We start from the raw sequence: 27,905 nt of genomic DNA, 5'->3' as shown, positions 1-27,905 counted from the left end.
AAGTCACACAACTACTCCTTTTAGTTCAAGAGCTCAAAGAACGTGTGTAACTCAATATGTTGACGTGTGAAATGTTGGTTGTGGAAAAAGCATTACAAAAATCACTCAAATGAAACGTACCAGTTTGTTTGAAATAAGTTTGTCACTGTTACTTTAACCATTTTTCTTTTCAACTTTTCAGTATGGACATTATCACATAGACAGACAGGTATAAACCCAACCCATGTTTTGTAGTGCTGCTGCTCATGTTTTCCCCCTAATCTCACCGTCTATTAACTCCATGTACTATGTCTGTTGTTCTGTACCAATTGCTGTTCATTTGCAAAGCAAATGAATCCAAGTCTATGACATAGGCTTCAAACCCTGGCCTGGGGACAGACACCTGCTTCTTAATGCCACCTGTTCTCTTTTCATTTAACATCCTTAACTTCTACTCATTTGGGTTCATAGACACTACCCAGTTAAAGTTTCGGAGACGTTCTGTGCTTGTAACTGTTTGTGACTGTTAATTCAGTTCCTAGGACACTTGTTCTTTGTTGGGGCATAGATGACGGATGTTTAGCTAGCCATCAGCGACGGCATCCTACGGTTGTTTTAAAAAACATTGTAAAATAACATGTTGGCATGGAACGTTCTACTTCATAGCCCTGTAGTTGTGCTTGTGTCAGTTATGTTAGTGTTTGTCTTCATTTATCTTGGGGAAGTTTGTAGTTTGGTAAGATAGTTTGTGTATTTTCAATTCTTGAGTAGTACATTTCGTTTGTGTTTCGTTGCCATTCCATGTTGATTCCGTGTGACTTTTTGACACCACAGACATGACATAATTGTGTTATTTAGTATGCTACTGTAGCATGCCCCTTTTAATGGATGCCAGGTTGACTAGGTACTGGCAGATTCAATTGTGCTTTTTTATAACAACAATGTAAACAACATATTGTGCAATAGTGGAGGAATCAACAAAGAGAGAGATTTCCCTGTAGTCTGTCAGGCATGTACCTGTGTCTGTCAGTCCCCTAATCTCAGAGCTGACAGGCCAGAAACCTCCCGAAAGTTAACGACAAGGAGACAGAGCTGAAGCACACACACACACACACACACACACACACACACACACACACACACACACACACACACACACACACACACACACACACACACTGTGCTAGATTGTCTTAGTGATCAATACAGAAGCTATACTATTCGATACAAACTGCCAGCACAGCAGTTTCATAAATGAGACAGACAACACCATGTTTACGGTATGGAACCAATATAAACTCATTTGGGTACTATTGTGTAAACATGTTTTCTCATGGTAATGCTATTTTGCCTTCAGAAATGTTCAATCCTGCCCAGCAACAATACAAGGCCCAGAGTACCTGGAGGGATTTACAGTAGCATGTCTTTTAAAAGCTGCATGGAATGAAATCTTGAGGCTCGACATACACTGCTACGATAATTATTCTCCTATTCCCATTTTCCCCCCTGGATTCTGAGACGTTAACCTACTTTCAAGAGGGTGTTTGTGATGAGCGAGAGAGCGTGCGTGCGCACGCCTGTGTGTGTGTGTGTGTTGCTTCAGAGGATTGGAGTGAAGTTAAGTTTCCCTTTGAACATGCAGAATAACAGAGATCAGTGTTGTTCATAGTTATTACACCCAACTCATATTGGGACAGGGATGTAACTGCACAGTGGTGTGAATGTACAGTATAACTCGGACTCCGTCTTTCTTCCTTTGTGTTCTGCAGTCAGCAAAGGGTTAAATCTGGATTTTATATGTGGTGGAAACCATCCCTAAGATTTGGGAGTTTTCTATAATCCTTTGTCAGAAGTATCCTTAGAATTGCCAGTGTATCTTCTCTTCCATAAAAAGATGGTGGAACACAGCAAATGAACTGTGTGTGTGTGTGTGTGTGTGTGTATGTGGCCAGTCCTGTGCATGAGTCCTGTTGACTCCAGTTAGGTAATACAGTCAATGGTTGAAGCTTTAGGTGCAGACTTTCCTAGCTCTGTAGCTGTCTGAGTAGCTCCTATGTCAGTCATTTGTGAATGGATCAAAAGCCTATTTGATCCTCATCACATTGACTCTTGTATTGTTTTTTTAGAGCTTGCTTTTCCTTCCTGCCCAAAATCACAAATTCATACAAATGTGATATTATACATGTGCTATTTAGCGGCATAGAATCGCCATTGTCAGCATAGAAGTGTGCTGTGGTAAGCTTCAGTGAGTCTGTTGGCTGGGACAGACAGGCGTTTCTATGCCTTTCTGTATATCTGAAGGGGTATTACATTACATAAGGGAAAGAAACAACAAACGATCATATTTTATAATCACCTGGTAGTATTTGTTAACCTGTTGATGTTTAAGTTTACTTTAAACCTCTGAGAAGTTAATGTTCTCTGTGAGAAATCATCAATTGTACATGTACTGTACCAGGAACACTTGGAGTGGGATTTTGACAGTGCTAAAAATGGTATCACTTTACATACTCAGCATCATAGCTATCTATTTCAAAACAAATCTACACTCTTTGATTTAAACCCTGTGTGGATTGTCTACTTTCTCATAGGTACAATGAGTGGTTTTGAAATAAATGCTGTTGTCTCCAGTGTTGGGAGTGACTTCTCTAACACAATCTGCACATTTTTGTTCGGTCAAAATGAAGCCCCAGGTGTCATGCTTATGTAGGCATTATGTCATGCTTATCTAGGCTTTATGTCATGCTTATGCAGGCATTATGTCATGCTTATGCAGGCATTATGTCATGCTTATGCAGGCATTATGTCATGCTTATGCAGGCATTATGTCATGCTTACGTAGGCCTCATGACAGTCTTATGTAGGCATTATGTCATGCTTATGCAGGCATTATGTCATGCTTACGTAGGCATCATGACAGTCTTATGTATACCCCTTCCAGCCTAACTGAAACTAACCCTCCCCACATGCAGTGCTTACTTACTCAGCATTAAGGGTAAGGATGGTCTGAGACTGAGTACAGTACCAGTATGTGTAGGATTATTCTGCTGCTCTGTTTTCACACTGTACTGTAGTGGCTTCCATCGTGCGATATGACTGTGCTGTCGCCTGTCGATGCCGACCCTGGATTGGTGTCAACACCATTTCACTTCAGTTTTTTTGGAACTCACTGAAATTCAATTCATGCATTTGGATTTTCTTTCCAAATTATGAATTCAATTCAGTTCCTCATCATGACTGTACTGAAATGTAATTGGTCCCAATCCTGCCCGCCTCCACTCTTTTTCCCCACCCCACGTAATGTGTTGTTGATAACTTTGAGCAACCTCAAACGAGTGAGCCTTACCTTCTACTCTGTTCCCCCTCATCTTCGACAGATACCAATTTTGTTCTTGGGAATGCTCAGATCGTGGACTGGCCCATCGTCTATAGCAACGATGGCTTCTGCAAGCTGTCGGGGTACCACAGGGCAGAAGTCATGCAGAAGAGCAGCACATGCAGGTACACTAAACTGCCTTCCATCTGTTTTGTAGATTTATTTAACAGCAACACTGAACAATAACCGCCTACATCTCAGAAAACACTGAGGTGCAGTAGTGCCAGAGTTAGCTTTCTTGTACTTGTTGTTGGGTTCTTCTTCTTCAGCTCATTTTACTCCATCGTTCCTACATGCAGAATTATTTTCAGATACTGTATATTCAATTACCAGATTCTTTGCTTCGTTGATAACCTCTTTTACTTCAGCCCAACAGGATTATATAATTATGCAGAAAAATTTACATTGAAAAGAAAAATTGAGTAAAACAAGAGAATCACCTTTCCTTGCCAAACTAAAGCCCATACTCTACAGCTAATCCCAGTCAGCAAAAAATAAGAAACAAACCCCTATTCAGACTCTCCGAAGGTGACTTGTTCAATGTCAGCAAGCTCTGCTTGCTCAGCTCCTAACAAAGCCAGATTAGTTGTTATTGTGTGAAAAAGCATGGGTGTTTTTAAAGCTCTTCTTACGCATTTTACAATTGCTGGGATAAAGGTATTATATTCCTTATTTAAGGTACTATTCTCTGTTCTTTAAGTTCAAACTAAAGTTGTGAGAACAATGAGCACATCTTCCATATAAAAAGAACTGATAACTTGACACTTCACAGTACTGAGCCGAACTGTACTGGGCGGGGCTGGTGACGCATCACCATAGATTCTCGGACTGTGTTGGGAAGGACAACATGAGAAAACATCTGAGCCAACACATTGTTGTTTGGGTCGACCATATAGTGGGGAATCAAACACAACATTTCGGGAACCTTACGGTAACCTTTGTCTGGCAATTCTAGCTGAGAAGAACCTCCGTCTGAAGGGAACGGCACCGATCCTAGCACGTGATGTGTCGAGACATGTTCCTGTCAGGAGTGATGTCAGATGAAGCCGACAGTCTTAGGGAGATGTTGCACCCTAGCAGTTATTGTCCAATAAGAAATGCTTGTCTTAATCTTCTTTTGCAAAACATTTTGCTGCAGTGTGCCCTAATGAACACAACCCAGACTGCCGGTGCATGGTGTGTCAAGATATGTTCCTGTCAGGAGTAATGTCAGAAGAAGAGACTAGTCTTTGGGAGCCGTTGCGTCTTCACTCCTCTCGAGCAGCCCCCAAAATAGTCTCATTAGAATGACCCTGTCATTCACAATTCAAAGCTAACTGAACTCCAGACTTATTTATAGACACACTGGAACAGACCATACCTCGAGAACTGCAATCAATGGTGTGAAACCAGAGTGTGTTAAACCAGAGAGAGTTAGAGAGAGAGAGAGTGTGTGTGTGTGTGTGTATATATACACAGTACCAGTCAAAGGTTTGGACACATCTACTCGTTCAAGGATTTTTCTGAATTCTTTACTATTTTCTACATTGCAGAATAATAGTGAAGACATCAAAACTATGAAATAAAACATATGGAATCATGTAGTAACCAAAAAAGTGTTAAACAAATCCAAATATATTTTAGATGATTCAATGTAGCCACCCTTTGCCTTGATGAAAGCTTTGCACACTCTTGGCATTCTCTCAACCAGCTTCATGAGGAATGCTTTTTCCAACAGTCTTGAAAGAGTTCCCACATATGCTGAGCACTTGTTGGCTGCTTTTCCTTCACTCTGCGGTCCGACTCATGCGAAACCGTTTAAATTGGGTTGAGGTCGGATGATTGCGGAGGCCAGGTCATCTGATGCAGCGCCATCACTTTCCTTCTTAGTCAAATAGCCCTTACACAGCCTGGAGGTGTGTTTTGGGTGATTGTCATGTTTTAAAACAAATGATAGTCCCACTAAGCGCAAACCAGATGAGATTGCGTATCGCTGCAGAATAAATCACCAGCAGTGTCCCCAGCAAAGCACCATCACACCTCCTCCTCCATGCTTCACAGTGGAAACCATACATGCGGAGATCATCCGTTCACCTACTCTGTGTCTCACAAGGACATGGCGGTTGGAAACAAAAAATCTCACATTTTGGACTCATCAGACCAAAGGACAGATTTCCACTGGTCTAATGCCCATTGCTCGTGTTTCTTGGCCCAAGCAAGTCTCTTCTTCTTGTTGGTGTCTTTTAGTAGTGGTGTCTATACAGCAATTTGACCATGAAGGCCTGATTCATGCAGTCTGTAGTTGATGTTGAGATGTGTCTGTTACTTGAACTCTGTGAAGCATTTATTTGGGCTGCAATTTCTGAGGTCAGTAACTCAAAATAATTTTTAGAAATGTATATGTGTAATTGATGTGTAGATATGTGTAGTGTAAATTATGTTTATTGATGTGTTCGTGCAGGGCTCATCTGATAAAGAGACCTTGGTCTCAGCACCTCCCTGCTTAAAGGTTAAATAAAGTGTGTGTGTTGCTACAGAGCTGACAGTTGGCTGGCTGATCTTTCTCATACCTTTCTTGGAAAGAACCTCTGGCCCAATGTGTAGCATCATGATCAGTATGCCACCACTGTGCTGCTGGAGCATTCTAACATTCTATGGCGGCAGCACCTCTGGGACCACCAGGCCTTTCACATGATCAATTCCACCTCTAGCACACCTGAGTCTAGCTAATGAACCAACACATTAGTTGTTTAATCATCAAGCCCTTGACTAGTTGAATCAGATGGGCTTGAACAGATCTACTAGGCCGGTGTCTACAAACACTTCCTTAGGTGAGAAACAAGACAATCTGCCTGCCACACCTCTCTGCCCACACGGTTGTAATCTGTGATGGGATCTGGGATTTGACTCGCTGATGTTGAGTCACTGTGAGGCCGAGGGACAGAAGTGTGTGTGTGTGTGTGTGTGTCTTGGAAGAGTCCCCTGATGGTGTCATCTCTGTTAGCATCTACAAGCATCAGCCCATTCGGCCCACAGGGACAGGCCTGTAAGGTAGGGAGAACGTTTAGGCAATGAATACTCCCGGGGTGGGGGGGTTAGAGAAATAGACAGTTAAGAGTCAGAGCGAGGGAATGAGAGAGAAGTGAAAAGGACAGAGAATTCAGATTATGACACTGTTTGTGCAATCATACGAAAAACTGCTAATTACACTTAACACACCCTCTACCTACTTGAGTTGTAATGTTTTTTTTGTCATAAAAATAAACCCATTGTTTTGTGTTTCCTAGCTTCATGTACGGGGAGCTCACAGACAAAGATACTAGCCAGAAAGTACGGCTAACGTTTGAAAACTACGAGATGAATTCGTTTGAAATACTCATGTATAAAAAGAACAGTAAGTACCAATTGAATTTTTTTTTTTAAAGCCTCATAATGCAAATGTATTCAGCCATTTCTTATGAATATGTACAATGATGTTCCAACGCCGCATGGAACGCTGGCGATTAGGGGCCGCATTCACAAAGCGTCGCAAGTGTAGGAGTGCTGAGTTAGGATCCAATTTGTCTTGTAGATCATAATGAATCAGGGGGGACCTGATCCTAGATCAGCACTCCTACTCTGACATGCTTTGTGAATACAGGCCCAATTATAACTCCCCAAATATGTTACTGTTCATGGTTGTGTTCCCCATTTGATCGATTTGTATCAAACAGATACTGCTATAGATGAAGCTGTGTTTATTCACCAGTGTATGTTCTCTGGTCTCAGGAACGCCGGTATGGTTCTTCGTGAAGATAGCCCCTATACGAAACGAACAGGAAAAAGTGGTGCTGTTTCTGTGCACCTTCAGTGACATCACAGCCTTTAAACAGCCAATAGAAGATGAAACCTCGAAAGGTGAGTGACAGTTTGAGTGGCAGCAGAGGATGTGATCCTACTGTACCTTCCTGGGATAGTCCCCTGTAGATTATACAAATAGTCTTTATTATACAAAGCTTTTTAGGGTAGGCTGTGTGTGTGTGTGTGTGTGTGTTTTACAATAAAATATCATAACATTATTATAAAAAAATGTGTTTTGTCTAAAGCCTTTATCAGGGTGTTGCTTTTTATCGAAACACATTGTTTTATTAGTAATAACACTCTGACTAATTAATAAGTTCAATCTTTATCATCTTTTGTACAACTATTAGCACTCTCATTATCTTCACACAGACTGCTAACCCCAAAACATGTTTTTTTGTTGCCTCAGGTTGGGGGAAGTTCGCTCGGCTAACTCGTGCTCTGACCAGCAGTAGAGGAGTGTTACAGCAGCTACAGCCTACTGTACACAAGGGAGAGAACGTCCACAAGCACTCCCGCCTAGCTGAGGTACACTCATAGTTCTGTCTGTTGTGAATGTTTATAACTCTACTCTCATAAAGCTAAGGCATGCGTCTGTATTTATGTCTGTTGTGAATGTTTATAACTCTACTCTCATAAAGCTAAGGCATGCGTCTGTATTTATGTCTGTTGTGAATCTTTATATCTCTACTCTCATAAAGCTAAGGCATGCGTCTGTATTTATGTCTGTTGTGAATGTTTATAACTCTACTCTCATAAAGCTAAGGCATGCGTCTGTATTTATGTCTGTTGTGAATGTTTATAACTCTACTCTCATAAAGCTAAGCCATGCGTGTGTCTGGGGGAAGATGTGTGTGAGCTTGTTGCCATTCCATTTGGCTATGGGTGAGGCATGTGCCCCCGTGCTGTGTATTCATTTGTCTCTGTCCTTTGCGATTACAGAGATGCACTGAAATGACACATGTACACTCATATACACACTCGCGAGCACACACACACTTTTCTCCCACACACCATATATGGATGTAACAATCTGTAAGCAACCTTTAAGTGAACTGTAACCTCTCTGTTTACCCCAAACCCTTCTTTGATTTTATTCAATCAAACTCATCAAAGATATACAATCTGCAGGTCCTCCAGCTAGGCTCAGACATCCTCCCCCAGTACAAGCAGGAGACTCCCAAGACGCCGCCCCACATCATCCTCCACTACTGCGCCTTCAAGACCACCTGGGACTGGGTCATCCTCATCCTGACTTTCTACACCGCCATCATGGTTCCTTACAATGTCTCCTTCAAGGTCTGAACCTTTGAATTGAATTACATATCATTTATCCCTGACCAAGATGGCTGCCATTATTTACATTTTTGTCATTTAGCAGATGCTCTTATCCAGACCAATTTACAGTTAGTGCATTCATCTTAATTAATATAGCTATGTGAGACAACGACATGTCACAGTCGTAGTAAGTACATTTTTACTCAATAAAGAGCTATCAGCAAAGTCAGTGCTTGTTGGAAAAGACCAGTGCAAGAAATATAGTGCATTATCCTATCTAGGGTGCCATTTGGGACTTGACCAAACTCAACCATAACAAACAGTATATTATCAACACATTCTAGAGCTATGCAGGCTTGTGACATCAACCACTCTATTTTATGTTATAAACTGTCTCTTCTCTACAAAAATAAAGATCCTGTCCTTAGGTATACAATATATATGTAATAACATTGTAATAATTTATTATAAATGTAATAATCTCGGATGTATAGTGGATTCTTTCCCCTACTGTAACACAGATTCTCTGCTCTACTAAGATTCTCTCTGCTCTACTAAGATTCTCTCTGCTCTACGAAGATTCTCTCTGCTCTACGAAGATTCTCTCTGCTCTACTAAGATTCTCTCTGCTCTACTAAGATTCTCTCTGCTCTACTAAGATTCTCTCTGCTCTACTAAGATTCTCTCTGCTCTACTAAGATTCTCTCTGCTCAACTAAGATTCTCTCTGCTCTACTAAGATTCTCTCTGCTCTACTAAGATTCTCTCTGCTCTACTAAGATTCTCTCTGCTCTACTAAGATTCTCTCTGCTCTACTAAGATTCTCTCCGATACTATACCAAAGATTCTCTCCCCTACTATACCAAAGATTCTCTACCCTATTATACCAAAGATTCTCTCCCTACTATACCAAAGATTCTCTCCCCTATTATACCAAAGATTCTCTCCCCTACTATACCAAAGATTCTCTCCCCTACTATACCAAAGATTATCTCCCCTACTATACCAAAGATTCTCTCCCCTATTATACCAAAGATTCTCTTATACCAAAGATTCTCTCCCTATTATACTTCTCCCCCTATTATACCAAAGATTCTCTCCCCTACTATACCAAAGATTCTCTCCCCTATTATACCAAAGATTCTCTCCCCTATTATACCAAAGATTCTCTCCCCTACTATACCAAAGATTCTCTCCCCTATTATACCAAAGATTCTCTCCCCTACTATACCAAAGATTCTCTTCCCTACTATACCAAAGATTCTCTCCCCTATTATACCAAAGATTCTCTCCCTCTATTATACCAAAGATTCTCTCCCTACTATACTCAAAGATTCTCTCCCCTACTACACCAAAGATTCTCTCCCTATTATACCAAAGATTATACCAAAGATTCTCTCCCCTACTATACCAAAGATTCTCTCCCCTACTATACCAAAGATTCTCTCCCCTACTATACCAAAGATTCTCTCCGATACTATACCAAATATCTCTCCTCTACTATACCAAAGATTCTCTCCCCTACTATACCAAAGATTCTCTCCCCTACTATACCAAAGATTCTCTCCCCTACTATACCAAAGATTCTCTCCCTTACTATACCAAAGATTCTCTCCTCTCCTCTTCCAGACCAAGCAGAACAACGTGACGTGGTTGGTGGTGGACAGCATTGTAGACGTTATCTTCCTGGTGGACATCGTGCTCAACTTCCACACTACCTTTGTGGGCCCGGCCGGAGAGGTCATCTCTGACCCCAAGCTCATCAGGATGAACTACCTGAAGACCTGGTTCGTCATCGACCTGCTCTCCTGCCTGCCTTACGACGTCATCAACGCATTTGAGAATGTGGACGAGGTCAGTAGTGTGTGTGTGTGTGTGTGTGTGTGTGTGTGTGTGTGTGTGTGTGTGTGTGTGTGTGTGTGTGTGTGTGTGTGGTGGGTGTTCGTCATCGACCTGCTCTCCTGCCTGCTATATGAACTCATCAATGTGTTCTAAAATTTGGACGAGGTCAGTCTGACAATATATTGGTAATTTAGCATTTTATAGCTTTTACCCCACATCCCTGGTGTTGCCCCTGCCAACACCATGCTTTACCCCACATCCCTGGTGTTGCCCCTGCCAACACCATGCTTTAACACACATCCCTGGTGTTGCCCCTGCCAACACCATGCTTTACCCCACATCCCTGGTGTTGCCCCTGCCAACACCATGCTTTACCCCACATCCCTGGTGTTACCCCTGCCAACACCATGCTTTACCCCACATCCCTGGTGTTACCCCTGCCAACACCATGCTTTACCCCACATCCCTGGTGTTACCCCTGCCAACACCATGCTTTACCCCACATCCCTGGTGTTGCCCCTGCCAACACCATGCTTTACCCCACATCCCTGGTGTTACCCCTGCCAACACCATGCTTTACCCCACATCCCTGGTGTTACCCCTGCCAACACCATGCTTTACCCCACATCCCTGGTGTTGCCCCTGCCAACACCATGCTTTACCCCACATCCCTGGTGTTGCCCCTGCTAGCACCATGCTTTACCCCACATCCCTGGTGTTACCCCTGCCAACACCATGCTTTAAACACCACATCCCTGGTGTTGCCCCTGCCAACACCATGCTTTACCCCACATCCCTGGTGTTGCCCCTGCCAACACCATGCTTTACCCCACATCCCTGGTGTTGCCCCTGCTAGCACCATGCTTTACCCCACATCCCTGGTGTTGCCCCTGCTAGCACCATGCTTTACCCCACATCCCTGGTGTTGCCCCTGCTAGCACCATGCTTTACCCCACATCCCTGGTGTTACCCCTGCTAGCACCATGCTTTACCCCCCTGGTGTTGCCCCTGCACCATCCCTCCCTGGTGTTTCCCCTGCTAGCACCATGCTTTACCCCACATCCCTGGTGTTGCCCCTGCTAGCACCATGCTTTACCCCACATCCCTGGTGTTACCCCTGCTAGCACCATGCTTTACCCCACATCCCTGGTGTTGCCCCTGCTAGCACCATGCTTTACCCCACATCCCTGGTGTTGCCCCTGCTAGCACCATGCTTTACCCCACATCCCTGGTGTTGCCCCTGCTAGCACCATGCTTTACCCCACATCCCTGGTGTTACCCCTGCTAGCACCATGCTTTACCCCACATCCCTGGTGTTGCCCCTGCTAGCACCATGCTTTACCCCACAGCCCTGGTGTTACCCCTGCTAGCACCATGACCTAGTAGTCTAAGCCCAGTGAGCCATTTGAACCAGCCATTAAATTATTGAAATGTCAGAGCGTTTCTTTTCCTGTCTGACCATTTAAGTTATGTTTGGCTAATGACGGCACCTACTGTCCTAATCCTGATAATCTGATGTCCTAATCCTTACCCCTCCAGAAACCCAACACCGCCTTTTCTCAGTCTTTTCCTGACTACCCAGAGCGCCGCCTGTTATATTGGCTTATTTTACTAGATGTGTGTGTCTAGATATGAGTTCAACCTGTTGACCAGTTTATATTACTGGAAGTCAGGCTCCATTTGAATGGCCACAAACCTGCCGGCATTTATTTGTTTTATGGCAGCCATATTCAGTTATAAGGGTGGGTTGTTGGTTCTAATATATGACTCCGTCTTCTGTGTGCGTGTGTGTGTGTGTGTGTGTGTGTGTGTGCGCGTCACAGTAAACAAAGACCCCTCTGGTTTTTACGGTTCTCTGAGTCTCCACCTTTACGACAAGAAGCTGCTCACCAAGAGATAAGAAGGGGATGCAAGGAAAGGGAGGATTCTCTTTGAATAGAAAGAAAATATCCTCCAAAGAGAAACATATTAGCCCCGTCCCTCCTACCCTCCTCACGCATTATTAAATGATGAAATTAAACCCATTTATCCATGAGTGTTAAATCATTGAGTCACAGGCAAATCCCTTGCAGAAAAACCACATGATTTCACTTGTGGAAAATCACATGACTTGTGTTTTTGGAACACTTTACATGTGATCATGTTTTCACATGTGTAGTTCCATGTTATCATATGTTGTTTATATGTTGTCAGATGTTATCAAATGAACTTCATATACGATTATCTGATCACATTAAACATGTGTTTTTGGAACACTTCACAAATGCATGTTTTTTCCTTAATTAAGGGGGATTATGACTGACTGCTGCAGTAATAGGAAATATACGCAGAGTTGACAAAACGTTACATGCTCTTTCTATGACAGACTGACCAGGTGAAAGCTATGATCCCTTATTGATGTCACTTGTTAAATCCTCTTCAATCTGTGTAGATGAAGGGGAGGAGACAGGTTAAAGAAGGATTTTTAAGCCTTGAGACAATTGAGACATGAATTGTGTACATGTGCCATTCAGAGGGTGAATGAGCAAGACAAAATATTTAAGTGACTTTGAAAGGGGTATGGTAGTAGGTGCCAGGCGCACAGATTTGTGTCAATCACTGAACTGCAACACTGCTGAGTTTTCACACTCAACAGTTTCCTGTGTGTGTCAAGAATGGTCCACCACCCAAAGGACATCCAGCCAACTTGACACATCTGTGGGAAGCATTGGAGTCAACATGGGCCAGCATCCCTGTGGAATGGTTTCGACACCTTGTAGCGTCCACGCCCTGACAAATTGAGGCTGTTCTGAGGGCAAAAGGGAGGGCAGCTCAATATTAGGAAGGTGTTCCTAATGCTTTGTACCCTCAGTGTATTATTGCTGTCATTTTAAATCTATGAAGTGCTATGTCATTTTTGGTTACTTAGGGTCAGTCTCCTTACCAGATAATTCTGTAGTGTGTCAGTATTCACACACCACATGGTGATGATGGTATCGATAGATTTGGAAACACCTGTTTCAGATCTGTAAGTCAAGGTAAACATGTCTGAGGCACAGGGTTGGGTTCCATTTGAATTTAGTCAATTCATGAAGTGAACTGATATTGCTTTTGAATGAGGCAAATGGGAATTGAACTTTTCATTTTTTTTTCTGACTTGAAATAGAATTGACACCAACCTTAGATGAATAATTGGAGATGACGCCGATATATTGTAAGTCCCAGAGTGTCTTGGGTATGAGTAACAGACATTTCTGAGTTCCTAATCTCAAAAACCTAGAACAAAAACCTTGCATAATTGCGTCAGATGCTCGATTTAGTTCTGTGCGAAGACGTGTTATAAAACTTCCTAGAAGGAAGAGTGGAAACAGAGCAGTAGCATCCCTCCTCTCTGGTTGCAAGTTACGGGCAAGTCTATGGGCCAAATGTCTCCCCTCCCATTTAAAAAATGTGAAAGATATGAACACCTGTGAATCGTGATTGGTCCAAATGATTAGTGGCAAAATATCTGCATACCAAAATAGAATTCCTCATTAGTCGTCACATCCACACAGTCTGACAGACACTACGATACCAGTTATGTATACCCTGTCTGTCACTCTCTTTTCCTTTTGAAATGAGCTGGCTGACATACATTTTTCTCTTCAGGGGAAGGGTTGGGAAACAGATCGAGGTCACTGTGAGGGTAATTAGCCATATTGTCCCCTCCATTATTACCTTGTGAACAGGGTAGGGTAGGTTACTTTTTTAATGTAACCTGTTCCTAGTTACCTGTCAAAATTGTAAGCAGTAATATCACTTTTGGATTACCCAAACTCAGTAACGTAATCTGATTACATTCTGATTACATACTGATTACATACTTTTACATACTTTTAGATTGTTTTCCCCTTAAGAGGTATTATAAGAAGACAATGTATGTTACCAATTGAACGACATCTATTGCAGGATAAATCAATGTTAAAGTTTACATAGCTGGCCGTATATGGATGTTCAATTTTACTTTATGGGTTGGTTATGTAGGCTTCTTCTAACCCATCACTTTCTACTACATATAATAATAATATGATTAAATGATATATATATTATATAATTTATAAATCCTAAAACGGATGTAGGAACTACAGATAGACTTAAAAAGGGGCAAGCAAAAGTGTGAGTTTGAGCATTAGGTCTATGGATGTATTTTTTTTATCAGCATGAATTAGATTGAGTAATAAAAGCCCTACTTTTATTCTATAGGCTGGGATATAGACTGGGATTCTATAGACTGGGATTCACAGCTGTTGCAATAGGCATTTTTTTCTGGGTGTCCACTGGTTTCAAAAACAATGATTAATATGCAGCTTAAACTTCTTGATTTGAACCATTATTGGGTTCAAATATACATTTCGATTTGTGAACAAGCCATCCACAACAACCACAATCCGTCAGGCGCAAATAGCTAAATGTGAGGGCAGCAGTGTGATTCACATCAATGTGCTTTGTAGATATCAATAATACATGATATCCATATCGCCGTAGACGACACCACTACTGTCATCCTTAACGCCAAGCGTTTATTCAAGTTGGATGATCTTTGGATGCCGACAGCAGTCGCTCCATTGGAAGACATAGCTTGGACTGTAGCCTACAAAAGCCTGTTCCCTAGATCCATCAAACCCATTTGGTGTGTCGTCATAGTGGTCTCTGATTTGTGGTCAGACTCACTCAGGTGGAAAAAAACTTTTTCAATTCTGATTTGAATGTCATTGAGAAAACAGAAAGTGTCAAAGATCTTTTTTTCAAACATCCTTTCTGAATTTAAAAGTAATCCTCAAAGTAATCATCTAGTTTTTCAAGTGTCTGTAATCTGATTTACAAATTTTTTGCTGGTAACGGATTACAGTTGCCGTTTTTTTGTAATCTCTTACATGTAACGGATTAAATGTAATATGTTGCTCCCTAACCCTGCTTGTGAAGAAGATCTCATAAAATGGAGTTGGGAGAAGAGTCTGCTAGCCTAATTCTTTGTGTTTTACATGTGAATTCTACCCCTAGCCATCAGTACAGCATTTGGTTTGGAGACTGCCGTCTCACTAAAATGCATTGTTAGTTTCTCAACGTGCAAGGAGAGAGATGCAAAGAGACAAAACAAAAAAATTATCTTTGTCTTTTCTGTCTCTATCTCCCCTTTTCTATAGATTTTCTTTCTTCTAAAAATAACTTGTCCGCCTGGTTTGACGTCTGCTTTAATTATATGTCAAGGGATTCGGGATTTCTCCTGTCGTCATGTAAATGAGATCTCTGGTGGAGGGGATAGCTGCTGTACCATAGCGTTAGCACAGCTAGCCAGCCGCACAGCTACAGCCATAGAACTAGAATTAGCGTAGCCTTCAAAGTGTAGCCGTAGTGTTAGCAGCGCCGCTAGCCAGCCGCACAGCTACAGCCATGGAACTAGAATTAGCGTAGCCTTCAAAGTGTAGCCGTAGTGTTAGCAACGCTGCCATAGAACTAGAATTAGCAGCCGTGTAGCACAGCTACAGCCATAGAACTAGAATTAGCGCCTTCAAAGCCTTCAAAGTGTAGCCATAGAACTAGAATGTTAGCAAAGCCCCTGCTAGCCAGCACAGCTACAGCCATAGAACTAGTGCAGCTGCAGGACTGGATCTACGTATGTATGAACATTTACCAACCAATGTGTGATTGGCTATGCAGAGGAATATGTACATAGGCCTACACATATACAAAGAGTACATTTCAGATGTGTGTGTGTGAGAGAGGTCTAACATTAATAGTAATTGGTCAAATGGAGCTCTGACCAAACAGGAAGCTGAACCGTAACCCGGAGTCATTTAAGATGCAATAAGTCCCTCTACAATCAATACACTCCATTTCCCTTCCCCCAATTTAAGCCAAATCGGCACCTCTAAAGTTTCTCACAATCAATCCCACAGCCAATTATTGTTAAAAACAGTGCCAAGTCTATCTAATGGATAGTAACATTGAATAAAACATGATATTGGTGTTTCTTTGAAGTCTTTAAATATTGTTCAGGTCCATTCTGATCTCAAGCTATTTCTCGTGACAGATCTGAGTCCGTATTCAGAGTCTCAGAGTAGGAGTGCTGGTATAGTTAAAAAAAGGTTAAATAAAAAAATCTATAAATATAGGAACAGGTTTGCCTTTTAGATCAGAATGAATGAATGATTATATGGACAGGTGGAACTATATCCTTGATAGATTTACATTCCTATTCTGACACGCTTAGTAAATACAGCCCTGGAGGTATTCACTGCTTATAGAGCAGGCCATCCATTGTCATTTTAGAGGTCCGATTTTCTCCATGCAAGCCTTTTATTATAACGTTTATTAATAACATTCACTTCCTTAGTGAATATGGCCCCTGACGCTACTGGATATGTGAAAGCACAGGGTGTAATAGAGGGTCAATGCACGTAAATGCCATTTAAGCACCTTTTTAGTTTGAATTATAACGTTTAATGCATCTCTGGCTCATTGTACCATGCAGGGTTTCGGTGTCAACAGATTTACAGATGGATAATGATACACTACCAGGCCTATTGATTACCCAGGTCACCTTCATTATTAGCATGCACTGCACAATGTGCACACTGTTCTCTCTCTCACACACACACACACACACGCACACTGTTGCCCCTATAGGCCCAGGGCAGGGGTGTCAAACTCATTCTCCAGAGGGCCGACTGTCTGCAGGTTTTTGGTTTTTCCTTTTAATTAAGACGTAGACAACCAGGTGAGGGTAGTTCCTTACTAATTAGTGACCTTCATGCATCAATCAAGTACAAGGGAGGAGTGAAAAACCCCAGACACTCAGCCCTCGTGGAATGTGTTAACATGTGGCCAAGGGCTACAAACGGTTGCTACCTTCAGTTGTCATTTAGACAAACCAAACTAGACTCAAGTTAGGAGCCAGTACTGTGTGTGTGCATGCCTCCGTTTGTGCCTACATCTGTGGTAGCGTCCTGATGTGTCCCTTTGTGAGTTGTTGGTGGATGAAGGACTTGGCTGTGTCGGTAGTATAAAGTGCTGCAGTGGTGCTTAACAGGCTGATGCTAACAGGACTGTGAGAGGCACCAAGTCTATTGTATATGCAGGTACAGCACTTTGTCGGCCTCTAGTCTTTCAGCTTCTCAACTCGCGCCACGGTTAATGCTGACAGACACCAGGACATTCACTGTCAGCCTGACGAGGCTCTGTCCTGCCAGTTGCTATGGACAGGGAAAACGAGGCTCTGTCCAGCCAGCTGCTATGAACAGGGAAAACCAGACTCTGTCCAGCCAGCTGCTATGGACAGGGAAAACCAGGCTCTGTCCAGCCAGCTGCTATGGACAGGGAAAACAAGGCTCTGTCCAGCCAGCTGCTATGGACAGGGAAAACCAGGCTCTGTCCAGCCAGCTGCTATGGACAGGGAAAACCAGACTTTGTCCAGCCAGCTGCTATGGACAGGGAAAACCAAGCTCTGTCCAGCCAGCTGCTATGGACAGGGAAAACCAAGCTCTGTCCAGCCAGCTGCTATGGACAGGGAAAACAAGGCTCTGTCCAGCCAGCTGCTATGGACAGGGAAAACAAGGCTCTGTCCAGCCAGCTGCTATGGACAGGGAAAACAAGGCTCTGTCCAGCCAGCTGCTATGGACAGGGAAAACCAGGCTCTGTCCAGCCAGCTGCTATGGACTCTGTCCAGCCAGCTGCTATGGACAGGGAAAACCAGGCTCTGTCCAGCCAGCTGCTATGGACAGGGAAAACCAGGCTCTGTCCAGCCAGCTGCTATGGACAGGGAAAACAACATATACATTTCTGTATGACTGGGGATTCATGTGGCCTAATGTCATTAAAGGGCTTGATCATCAAGTAATTTTAGTACTTTTGGTTGTACATTTGCTCACGTGAATCAGCTAAACTCAGCAAAACAATAAACGTCCCTTTTTCAGGACCCTGTCTTTCAAAGAAAAATCGTAAAAATCCAAATAACTTCACAGATCTTCTTTATAAAGGGTTTAAACTGTTTCCCATGCTTGTTCAATGAACCATAAACAATTAATGAACATGCACCTGTGGAACGGTCGTTAAGACACTAACAGCTTACAGAGGGTAGGCAATTAAGGTCAGTTAAGGAAACTTAGGACACTAAAGAGGCCTTTGTACCGACTCTGAAAAACACCAAGAAAGATGCCCAGGGTCCCTGCTCATCTGCATGAATGTGCCTTAGGCATGTTGCAAGGAGGCATGAGAACTGCAGATGTGTAACAACAGCTGCGCAGGATCGGTACATCCGAACATCACACCTGCGGGACACGTACAGGATGGCAACAGCAACTGCCCGAGTTACACCAGGAATGCACAATCCCTCCATCAGTGTTCAGACTGTCCACAATAGGCTGAGAGAGGCTGGACTGAGGGCTTGTAGGCCTGTTGTAAGGCAGGTCCTCACCAGACATCACCGGCAACAACGCCGCCTATGGGCACAAACCCACCGTCGCTGGACCAGACAGGACTGGCAAAAAGTGCTCTTCACTGACGAGTCGTGGTTTTGTCTCACCAGGGGTGATGGTCAGATTCATGTACACTGAGGCCTGTACTCTGAAGCGGGATTGATTTGGAGGTGGAGGGTCCGTCATGGTCTGTGGTGGTGTGTCACAGCATCATCGGACTGAGCTTGTTGTCATTGCAGGCAATCTCAACACTGTGCGTTACAGGGAAGACATCCTCCCTCATGTGGTGCTCATCCTGACATGACCCTCAAGCATGACAATACCACCAGCCATACTGCTCGCTCTGTGTGTGATTTCCTGCAAGACAGGAATGTCAGTGTTCTGCCATGGCCAGCGAAGAGCCCAGATCTCAATCTCATTGAGCACGTCTGGGACCTGTTGGACCGGAGGGTGAGGGCTAGGGCCATTCCCCCCAGAAATGTCCGGGAACTTGCAGGTACCTTGGTCGAAGAGTGGGGTAACATCTCACAGCAAGAACGGGCAAATCTGGTGCAATCCATGAGGATGAGATGCACTGCAGTACTTAATGCAGCTGGTGGCCACACCAGATACTCACTTTTACTTTTGACACCCCCTTTGTTCAGGGACACATTATTCTATTCTGTTAGTCACATGTCTGTGGAACTTGTTCAGTTTATGTCTGTTGTTGAATCTTGTTAATTTGCTGAAAAAACAGTTGACAGTGAGAAGACGTTTCTTTTTTTGATGAGTTTAAATCTGCTTGATAAAGGATTTGTGAAGCATCTACATACAGTAGGCTTGATAAAGGATTTGTGAAGCATCTACATACAGTAGGCTTGATAAAGGATTTGTGAAGCATCTACATACAGTAGGCTTGATAAAGGATTTGTGAAGCATCTACATACAGTAGGCTTGATAAAGGATTTGTGAAGCATCTACATACAGTAGGCTTGATAAAGGATTTGTGAAGCATCTACATACAGTAGGCTTGATAAAGGATTTGTGAAGCATCTACATACAGTAGGCTTGATAAAAGATTTGTGAGGCTTATTTTAGGCATAAAGTTATAACATTATAAAGGCCTCAACATGCTTTATACCTACAAGGGATAAGTACAGCATTACTAAGATATGTTTAGTTTGAAAGTTAGCTAACACATTCAATTCAACATTCAACAACGAGCACGACCGAAACAGTCCTGTCTGGTGCAGACACAAAAACAGAAAACAACTACCCACAAAACACAGGTGGGAAAAGGCTACCTAAGTATGGTTCTCAATTAGAGACAACGATAGACAGCTGCCTCTGAGACCCACATCTGGCCAAACACACAGAAATAGAAAACATAGAACAAAAATAGAATGCCCACCCCAACTCACGCCTTGACCAAACCAAAATAGAGACATAAAAAGGATCTCTAAGGGCGTGACAGCAGTCTATGGCGAACGTGTCTGTTTCGAGTCTAAACTGCCACTACAAATAATCACGTGGAAATGTTGACTTTGCTATTCCTAGTACATGTAATAGACCGTTTTTTCAGTTTGCAGCTAAAAAGCCACAGTAATCTGGGGGCGGGGTAGAGTTGAGATCGTATAGGGTGGAGCCTAATCAATCAAAGGAGTTATTGAGAACGGAGGACAACTCCATTCAGATGCTTACATATTACATATCTTTGCTTGCAATCATATCATGAGTGACCTGCATAATTTCACACATATAGCTTAAAATGGTCTCTCCATCGTTCTCTGGGCCCCAGATCACACAGTAGAGGCCTCAACTCGTGACAATCCGACCTTGAACTGGCTCAAGCTGTACCCATAGTAGCAGATGTTTCTCTGCTCTCATTGTTCAACTGAAAGTTGCATCAGTTTCATTTCAGCCAACGTCTGCAATGATGCATGTATACGGAAATCAGGATGACTACATAATCTTGAGACAGAAGAATAATTGTCTCACTGCCTTTGAGCTGTTTGTCTTTTAACCCCCAAGGTTATTATACCATTCCACTCTGATCACCAAACTGTAGGCGGAATTGCCATGCAATTCATTATGTACTATACCCTTGCGTCTAAGATATATCTTGCACTCACATCTTGCATATTGAATGTAAATGCATGTACCCAGAAAAATTCGGTATTCAATTTGTGACTTCGACCACCAAGATCTGTGAAGTTATTTGGATTTTTACGAATATTCTTTGAAAGACAGGGTCCTGAAAAAGGGACGTTTCTTTTTTTGATGAGTTTATTTGCAGCTTCACAGTAATATTTTGGGATGTGCATTGAAATTGGTCAACTGAAATTGTTACTAGGTAACATGTTCGTCGCATTCCACCATGCTGAATAAACCACATTCGTAATAAAAATCAAGTCTAACAGAGATTAGGTTTAGTGTCGCAACCTTTTGTATTTTCTATCACATGATCCTTTTTACATTAATGTGATTTACCTAATAATTTGTATATGTTTAGTTTTTTTAATTTGATCTTCTTTTCGGTTTTGATCATGCTCACTACTTTCTTTCTTTTCTTCTTCGTCCCCCTGTTTCATTCTGTTTGCATGGTCCCTCTACCTGTGTTTATTTGTGGAACGTGAAGAACTGGAACCATCGAGCTGTCACTCAAGTAGGCCTTTCATTATCAAACTCACTGAGTTGGTTTGGGTAAAAATATGATGCAGTTGTGTTAATCCTGGTATTTGTTTGCACCTGAAGTAATGGCTCTTAAAATACAGGACAACCCTACTGTTTCCATAGAACTGAGACATTATTTAAATCTCTCTCTCTCTCTTTCTCTCTCTCTCAGGGGATCAGCAGTCTGTTCAGTTCTCTGAAGGTGGTCCGGCTGCTGCGCTTGGGCAGGGTAGCTCGTAAACTGGACCACTACATTGAGTATGGAGCCGCCGTCCTCGTCCTGTTGGTGTGTGTCTTTGGCCTGGCTGCCCACTGGCTGGCCTGCATCTGGTACTGTTCTGACTGATTTACTGTATATTAAAAGTAGATTTCAGTGAAATGGTGTTGTCACGAGCAGCATTACAATAGCGACATGCAAGACTTTGCTCTCACACAGTCACAATCAAGTATCTGAGCATGTGCACAGGTTCACTTCACGCTGTTACAACATGGTAGGTACGGGACAAAACAGAGGAGAAGTTTAAGCTCCTGCTTCATCGGTCTTATTTGAGGAAATTGTCCCACTATGCTGTTTACATTGTGCATCTACGTCATATCGCTGAGTCTGCCTTTAATGTGTCATGACAGTACTTTACAACCCTCTCATCCAGGACCACCAGATGTTGCAGATATTTGCGGTAGCCCTAAACTGGCACACCTGATTTGAACTAGTCAAGCCTTGACGATTAGACAACAAAGATGTAAACCGTCTGGTGGTCCCCAAGGAGAGGGTTGGCAAAACCTGTTATAGGAGTTATTCATGTGATAGAAAGCCATTATGTTGGTACCCTTCAAAATGAACTTTTATCATATTTTGATATATGATCACAGGAGTCAAAACAATCTGACTACTGTATTTGTTAATTGCATATTTCTTCAGTGTTTCTTAATCCATCCCCCTCTGATCCCCAGCTGTGGCATGCTTTTGTTCTACCACACCTAATTTAATTAATCTAGAAGATTAGTTGTGGATTAGTGTTCAAGTTGAATCAGATGTCCTAGCGGTGGATTAGAACACAAATACAAAACAAAAGGACTTGGGAGTCAATGAGTAACAGGGTTGAGAAACAGCGCCTTTAAAAAGCGCCATGCTCTGTGGTGTTGACAATGTCATGTGGAGAAGTGCGTTTCTGTTTCTCACCAGCATTGACATGCATTATTTTCTTAATCCCCTAAGCAAAGTGAACCAACCTCTGACCTGTGTTGTAGAGGTACCCTTAACCCTAACACTAACACTAAACCTAACCCCTACCCCTAAACATAAACCTATCCCTTCCAGTAACCCTAACTCCTACCCCTAAACCTAAGCCCTAAACATAAACCTATCCCTTCCAGTAACCCTAACTCCTACCCCTAAACCTAACCCCTAAACATAAACCTATCCCTTCCCGTAACCCTAACTCCTACCCCTAAACCTAACCCCTAAACATAAACCTATCCCTTCCAGTAACCCTAACTCCTACCCCTAAACCTAACCCCTAAACATAAACCTATCCCTTCCCGTAACCCTAACTCCTACCCCTAAACCTAACCCCTAAACATAAACCTATCCCTTCCCATCCCCCTTAAACCTAACCCCTACCCCTAAACATAAACCTAGCCCCTACCCCTTAACCATAACCCCTAAACCTAACTCCTACCCCTAACATGGTTCTTTCTCTTCTCAACCTAACCGGTATCACCTGGTTGGTTGTCTAACTAGGCTTTAACAATAAAGGATACATTTTTTAAAGCAAACGTCCATTGTTCTACCAAGAGTGGCTGAATATCTTTTTATCTTGACTGACTATAACAGGTACAGTATTGGTGACTATGAGGTGATAGACGAGGAAACGGGCATCCTGCGGACAGACAGCTGGCTGTACATGCTGGGGGAGACGGTGGGCTCTCCATACCGCTTCAACGCCAGCGGGACAGGGAAGTGGGAGGGCGGCCCCAACAAAGACTCGGTCTACATCACATCTCTATACTTCACCATGACCTCTCTGACCAGTATAGGGTTTGGAAACATCGCCCCTACCACCGATGGAGAGAAGATCTTCGCTGTCGCCATGATGATGATCGGATGTGAGTACATGGGATCTAAGGCAATGTTTCCCCATCCTCTCCTGGAGTACCCCCATCCAGTCCACATATGATGTATTCCAGAATTATCGCTGCTGATTTAACAGAAGGGCTTGATGGTTAGGTGACCATTTGAATCAGCTTTGGATTGTGGAATACATTCTGGACTGGCTGGGGGAACTCTGAGAGGTTTGGGAAACAGATCTAAGGGTTAAGGGTTCCTTTATGTTAGCTTTTTCCCCTTGTGGTAGCATTCTGAATGAAGAAATGATGCTCTCAAGTCTCATGACGTTGTTGTTAGAATTGAATTCATTGATTCTATATAAACAGAACACGATCTGGTAATATTGTCATGTTCACCCCATCATACATTTGGGCTCCACTGACCCTAAAAGGCCAAGGCAGTCAAAATTCAGTTTTTCCTCTGTTTTGTATCATATTGTACCACAGCTGATGAAACTAACACTGTAAAAGTCAAATTTGATCGTTGTTATTTCCTGATAGTTGCTTGTTGAAAATGCAATCTACATAGGAACTTTTAATTAGCAGGTTTTTCCATCGGTGGAGTTTTGGCTTTTCCTGGTGACGTCACCAGGCGGTATAAATGTAATAGACCAATAACAAAGAGCATTCCAAACCTCTCTGTCAATATCAGCTACTTTTCACATTTACATCACATTAGGCTCCTCCATCACTTTGGCGCTATTCCCTTCCCCACTCAGACCACTCCCAGTGAGTCCTAGCAAAATTATTGCTTGAGAAATATATATATTTTTAAATAATTTTAATGGAAAACTATTGCAGTAAGGTACTTTATTGTTACAGAAATTATTTGATATTGAGATAAAAATGGCTGTATTGGGCCTTTTAAGGCCTCTATTTTGAATTGATTTGACCAACCCATTATATCATGTCCCCTTAAACTGTCTGAATCGATGGCCCTGCACTTCATCCAGCCAGGAAACAGCGAGCACAGCAAGCACTCTACTGTCCCCAAAACCATTTTCTGACACTATTTCGCATCATTATATTTGCATCACAACAGCATGAGCATTTGTATGCAAATAACAAATGTTTGCCACTCCTGAGCTCTTTGAAACGTTAATTCAGGGGTGATGAATCATCTCACCTGGTGAGATTCATATCATATCTGTCAGTGGTTATGGCAACATTTAGGGAATGATCATCACCTAGCCATCCTTTTTATTCCATCCACCCATTTCGCAAGGCTACATCTAAAGACAGCCAGAGACTGACACACACATGCCATATAGGGCACAGACCGTAGACCAGTTATATGGCTGGCTGGCTCTCAGTTGTCTAGGAGTAGCTGCAGCAGGAGAACCAGGAGAAATATACTAGGCAGGATCAATTGAGCCGAGCAATCCCCCTGCAATCACTCACTACCTCCAGCACCATCTGCCTCAGCTGCTCTTACACCCTTGTGCGTCCCAAATGGCACCCTATTCCTTACCTAGTGCACTACTTTTGACCAGAGCCCTATGGACCCTGGTCAAAAGTAGTACACTACATAGGGAACAGGGTGTCGTTTGGGACGCAGACCTGTTTCACTCACTACTTTACAGCACCCACTGAACAACAGGTTCAGATGCACTCCCTGCACCTCAGCCTCCGTTTCCATGGTGAGAGACAAAGAGGGAGACGGTGAGAGGTACAGCGGTTGTACAGGTGCATTTCAATACTGAATTGGTTTCTCTCCTTGTTTCCATTTCATAACCTGCAGAGCTCCAAGGTTGTTTTGTGCACCATTGTGGCATAAAGTAAGTCCTAGTAGGGATTCTATACACTTCAACGATGGAGACACAATCCAAGAGTTGGGGTTTGTGTATTGTGAAGGTCATGCTGTAGGTTTTGTTCTGAATAGAAAGAAGCTTGGAAAGGCATCAGAAGATTCAAGTGGAATGACTACTGTATGATTCTATTCAGTTTAAACCCTGACAGACTATTTCATTATTCGCTATAAAAATGTCAGACTCGGCACGATTCTATTTTTACCAACTGCTGTGATTTGTTATTGGCAGCAGCCGAAGATCACATCATTGACAGGGGAATTATACAGCTGTCTTGTCACTATAGCAACGGTTGGCCCTGAGCATTATAGGGTTTTTGACAACTGTCTGTAAATTGTCTTTAAAGAAAGACAGCTGTTGGCTGATTCCATTTAAAGCAGAATCACTGACAGAGCAGTGGTGTTATAACAAGTCCTGATGGAGAGATTCAGATGAAACAGGGACAAAGGTATTAACACACACAATGTACTTAAAAAGATTAGGACTTTCGGATGCCTAGGATTGGTGACTCTTTACTGTAGGTGTCCTGTCTTTATGTGTTATGTAGCTGTTATAAAGTATTATGAATGCATTCATAAGGCCCCCTACAGTAAAGTGCTACCAATCTTAGGCATTCTAAAATATTTTGAAGTACATTATGTGTGTTAATACCTTTGTCCCTGTTTCACCTGAATCTCTCCATCCGGTCTTGTTATAACACCACTGCTCTGTCAGTGATTCTGTTTATTGGTTTATTCAGATACCCATTAGCTTTTGCCAAAGCAGCAGCCATTCTTCCTGGGGATGCATGTTTAATGTATAGTACAGGTACGGTATATGTTGTAGACTGTGTAATCACTTTTTGTGGCTAGTTGCAGTTTCTGCATATTATTGTCACATCATATGGAATATTGATTTGCTGATGCATTCATATACCCAGAGGGACAATGACGTGGCTGTTGCATTGATGACACACACGCACACACACGCACACACACACACACACACACACACACACACACACACACACACACACACACACACACACACACACACACACACACACACACACACACTCTATTGCATAAGTACTTATTAGGTTCTCACTGTCAAGAGAATGGTACAGTAACACACACAAAGAGCAGAGAAGGTCTCTTTCCACTGCCTTTGATCCCGTGCCATACCGAGCTCCAGGTGTTACCTTCCATCTTGTCCAAGCACCCCTAGTAACATGGCTCCAGGTGTTACCTTCCATCTTGTCCAAGCACCCCTAGTAACATGGCTCCAGGTGTTACCTTCCATCCTGTCCAAGCACCCCTAGTAACATAGCTCCAGGTGTTACCTTCCATCCTGTCCAAGCACCCCTAGTAACATGGCTCCAGGTGTTACCTTCCATCTTGTCCAAGCACCCCTAGTAACATGGCTCCAGGTGTTACCTTCCATCCTGTCCAAGCACCCCTAGTAACATGGCTCCAGGTGTTACCTTCCATCCTGTCCAAGCACCCCTAGTAACATGGCTCCAGGTGTTACCTTCCATCCTGTCCAAGCACCCCTAGTAACATGGCTCCAGGTGTTACCTTCCATCCTGTCCAAGCACCCCTAGTAACATGGCTCCAGGTGTTACCTTCCATCCTGTCCAAGCACCCCTGGTAACATGGCTCCAGGTGTTACCTTCCATCCTGTCCAAGCACCCCTAGTCACATGGCTCCAGGTGTTACCTTCCATCCTGTCCAAGCACCCCTAGTCACATGGCTCCAGGTGTTACCTTCCGTCTTGTCCAAGCACCCCTAGTAACATGGCTCCAGGTGTTACCTTCCATCCTGCCCAAGCACCCCTAGTAACATGGCTCCCGGTGTTACCTTCCATCCTATCCAAGCACCCCTAGTAACATGGCTCCAGGTGTTACCTTCTGTCCTGTCCAAGCACCCCTAGTAACATGGCTCCAGGTGTTACCTTCCGTCCTGTCCAAGCACCCCTAGTAACATGGCTCCAGGTGTTACCTTCCATCCTGTCCAAGCACCCCTAGTAACATGGCTCCAGGTGTTACCTTCCATCCTGCCCAAGCACCCCTAGTAACATGGCTCCAGGTGTCACCTTCTGTCCTGTCCAGAGAGAGAGAGCGTGAGAGAGAGAAACTATTTGAGGTTTATAATTTCCACTTTGAAATTTCAGACTTGATTTTCCCTTACGAAAAATGTATCCTGACGTAGCAAACTGGGGCAAATGAAGATCCTACATCTGTATCTGTCCACTAAGAAGTTAGGGAGTCTACAGTAGAGAGGAGAGAGAGAGCTCTAGTCTACGGTAGAGAGGAGAGAGAGAGCTCTAGTCTACGGTAGAGAGGAGAGAGAGAGCTCTAGTCTACAGTAGAGGAGAGAGAGAGCTCTAGTCTACAGTAGAGGAGAGAGAAGAGCTCTAGTCTACAGTAAAGAGAAGAGAAGGCTCTATTCTACAGTAGAGAGGAGAGAGAGAGCTATAGTCTACAGTAAAGAGAAGAGAGAGCTCTATTCTACAGTAGAGAGGAGAGAGAGAGCTCTAGTCTACAGTAGAGAGAAGAGAGAGAGAGTTCTAGTATACAGTAGAGAGAAGAGAGAGAGCTACAGTAGAGAGGAGAGAGAGTTCTAATATACAGTAG

The 27,905-nt window shown here is 43.0% G+C and overlaps 1 protein-coding gene across 1 annotated transcript in view; it reads left to right on the top strand.

The window, feature by feature from the left end:
• Positions 1–27,905, top strand: part of LOC115134974 (potassium voltage-gated channel subfamily H member 1-like) — an 87,602-nt gene that overhangs the window by 3,031 nt on the left and 56,666 nt on the right. The window contains exons 2-9 of the mRNA XM_065023098.1: positions 3,357–3,480; positions 6,622–6,728; positions 7,103–7,231; positions 7,584–7,702; positions 8,306–8,473; positions 10,081–10,305; positions 21,550–21,707; positions 23,212–23,483. Coding sequence (XP_064879170.1) covers positions 3,357–3,480; positions 6,622–6,728; positions 7,103–7,231; positions 7,584–7,702; positions 8,306–8,473; positions 10,081–10,305; positions 21,550–21,707; positions 23,212–23,483 — 1,302 coding nt within the window. The remainder of the gene's footprint in view (positions 1–3,356; positions 3,481–6,621; positions 6,729–7,102; positions 7,232–7,583; positions 7,703–8,305; positions 8,474–10,080; positions 10,306–21,549; positions 21,708–23,211; positions 23,484–27,905) is intronic.

Source organism: Oncorhynchus nerka, linkage group LG10 (genome assembly GCF_034236695.1).
Source record: "Oncorhynchus nerka isolate Pitt River linkage group LG10, Oner_Uvic_2.0, whole genome shotgun sequence".
NCBI lineage: Eukaryota > Metazoa > Chordata > Actinopteri > Salmoniformes > Salmonidae > Oncorhynchus > Oncorhynchus nerka.
Note: the sequence above shows the minus strand (reverse complement) of the source record. Positions and strands in the feature narration are given on the sequence as shown.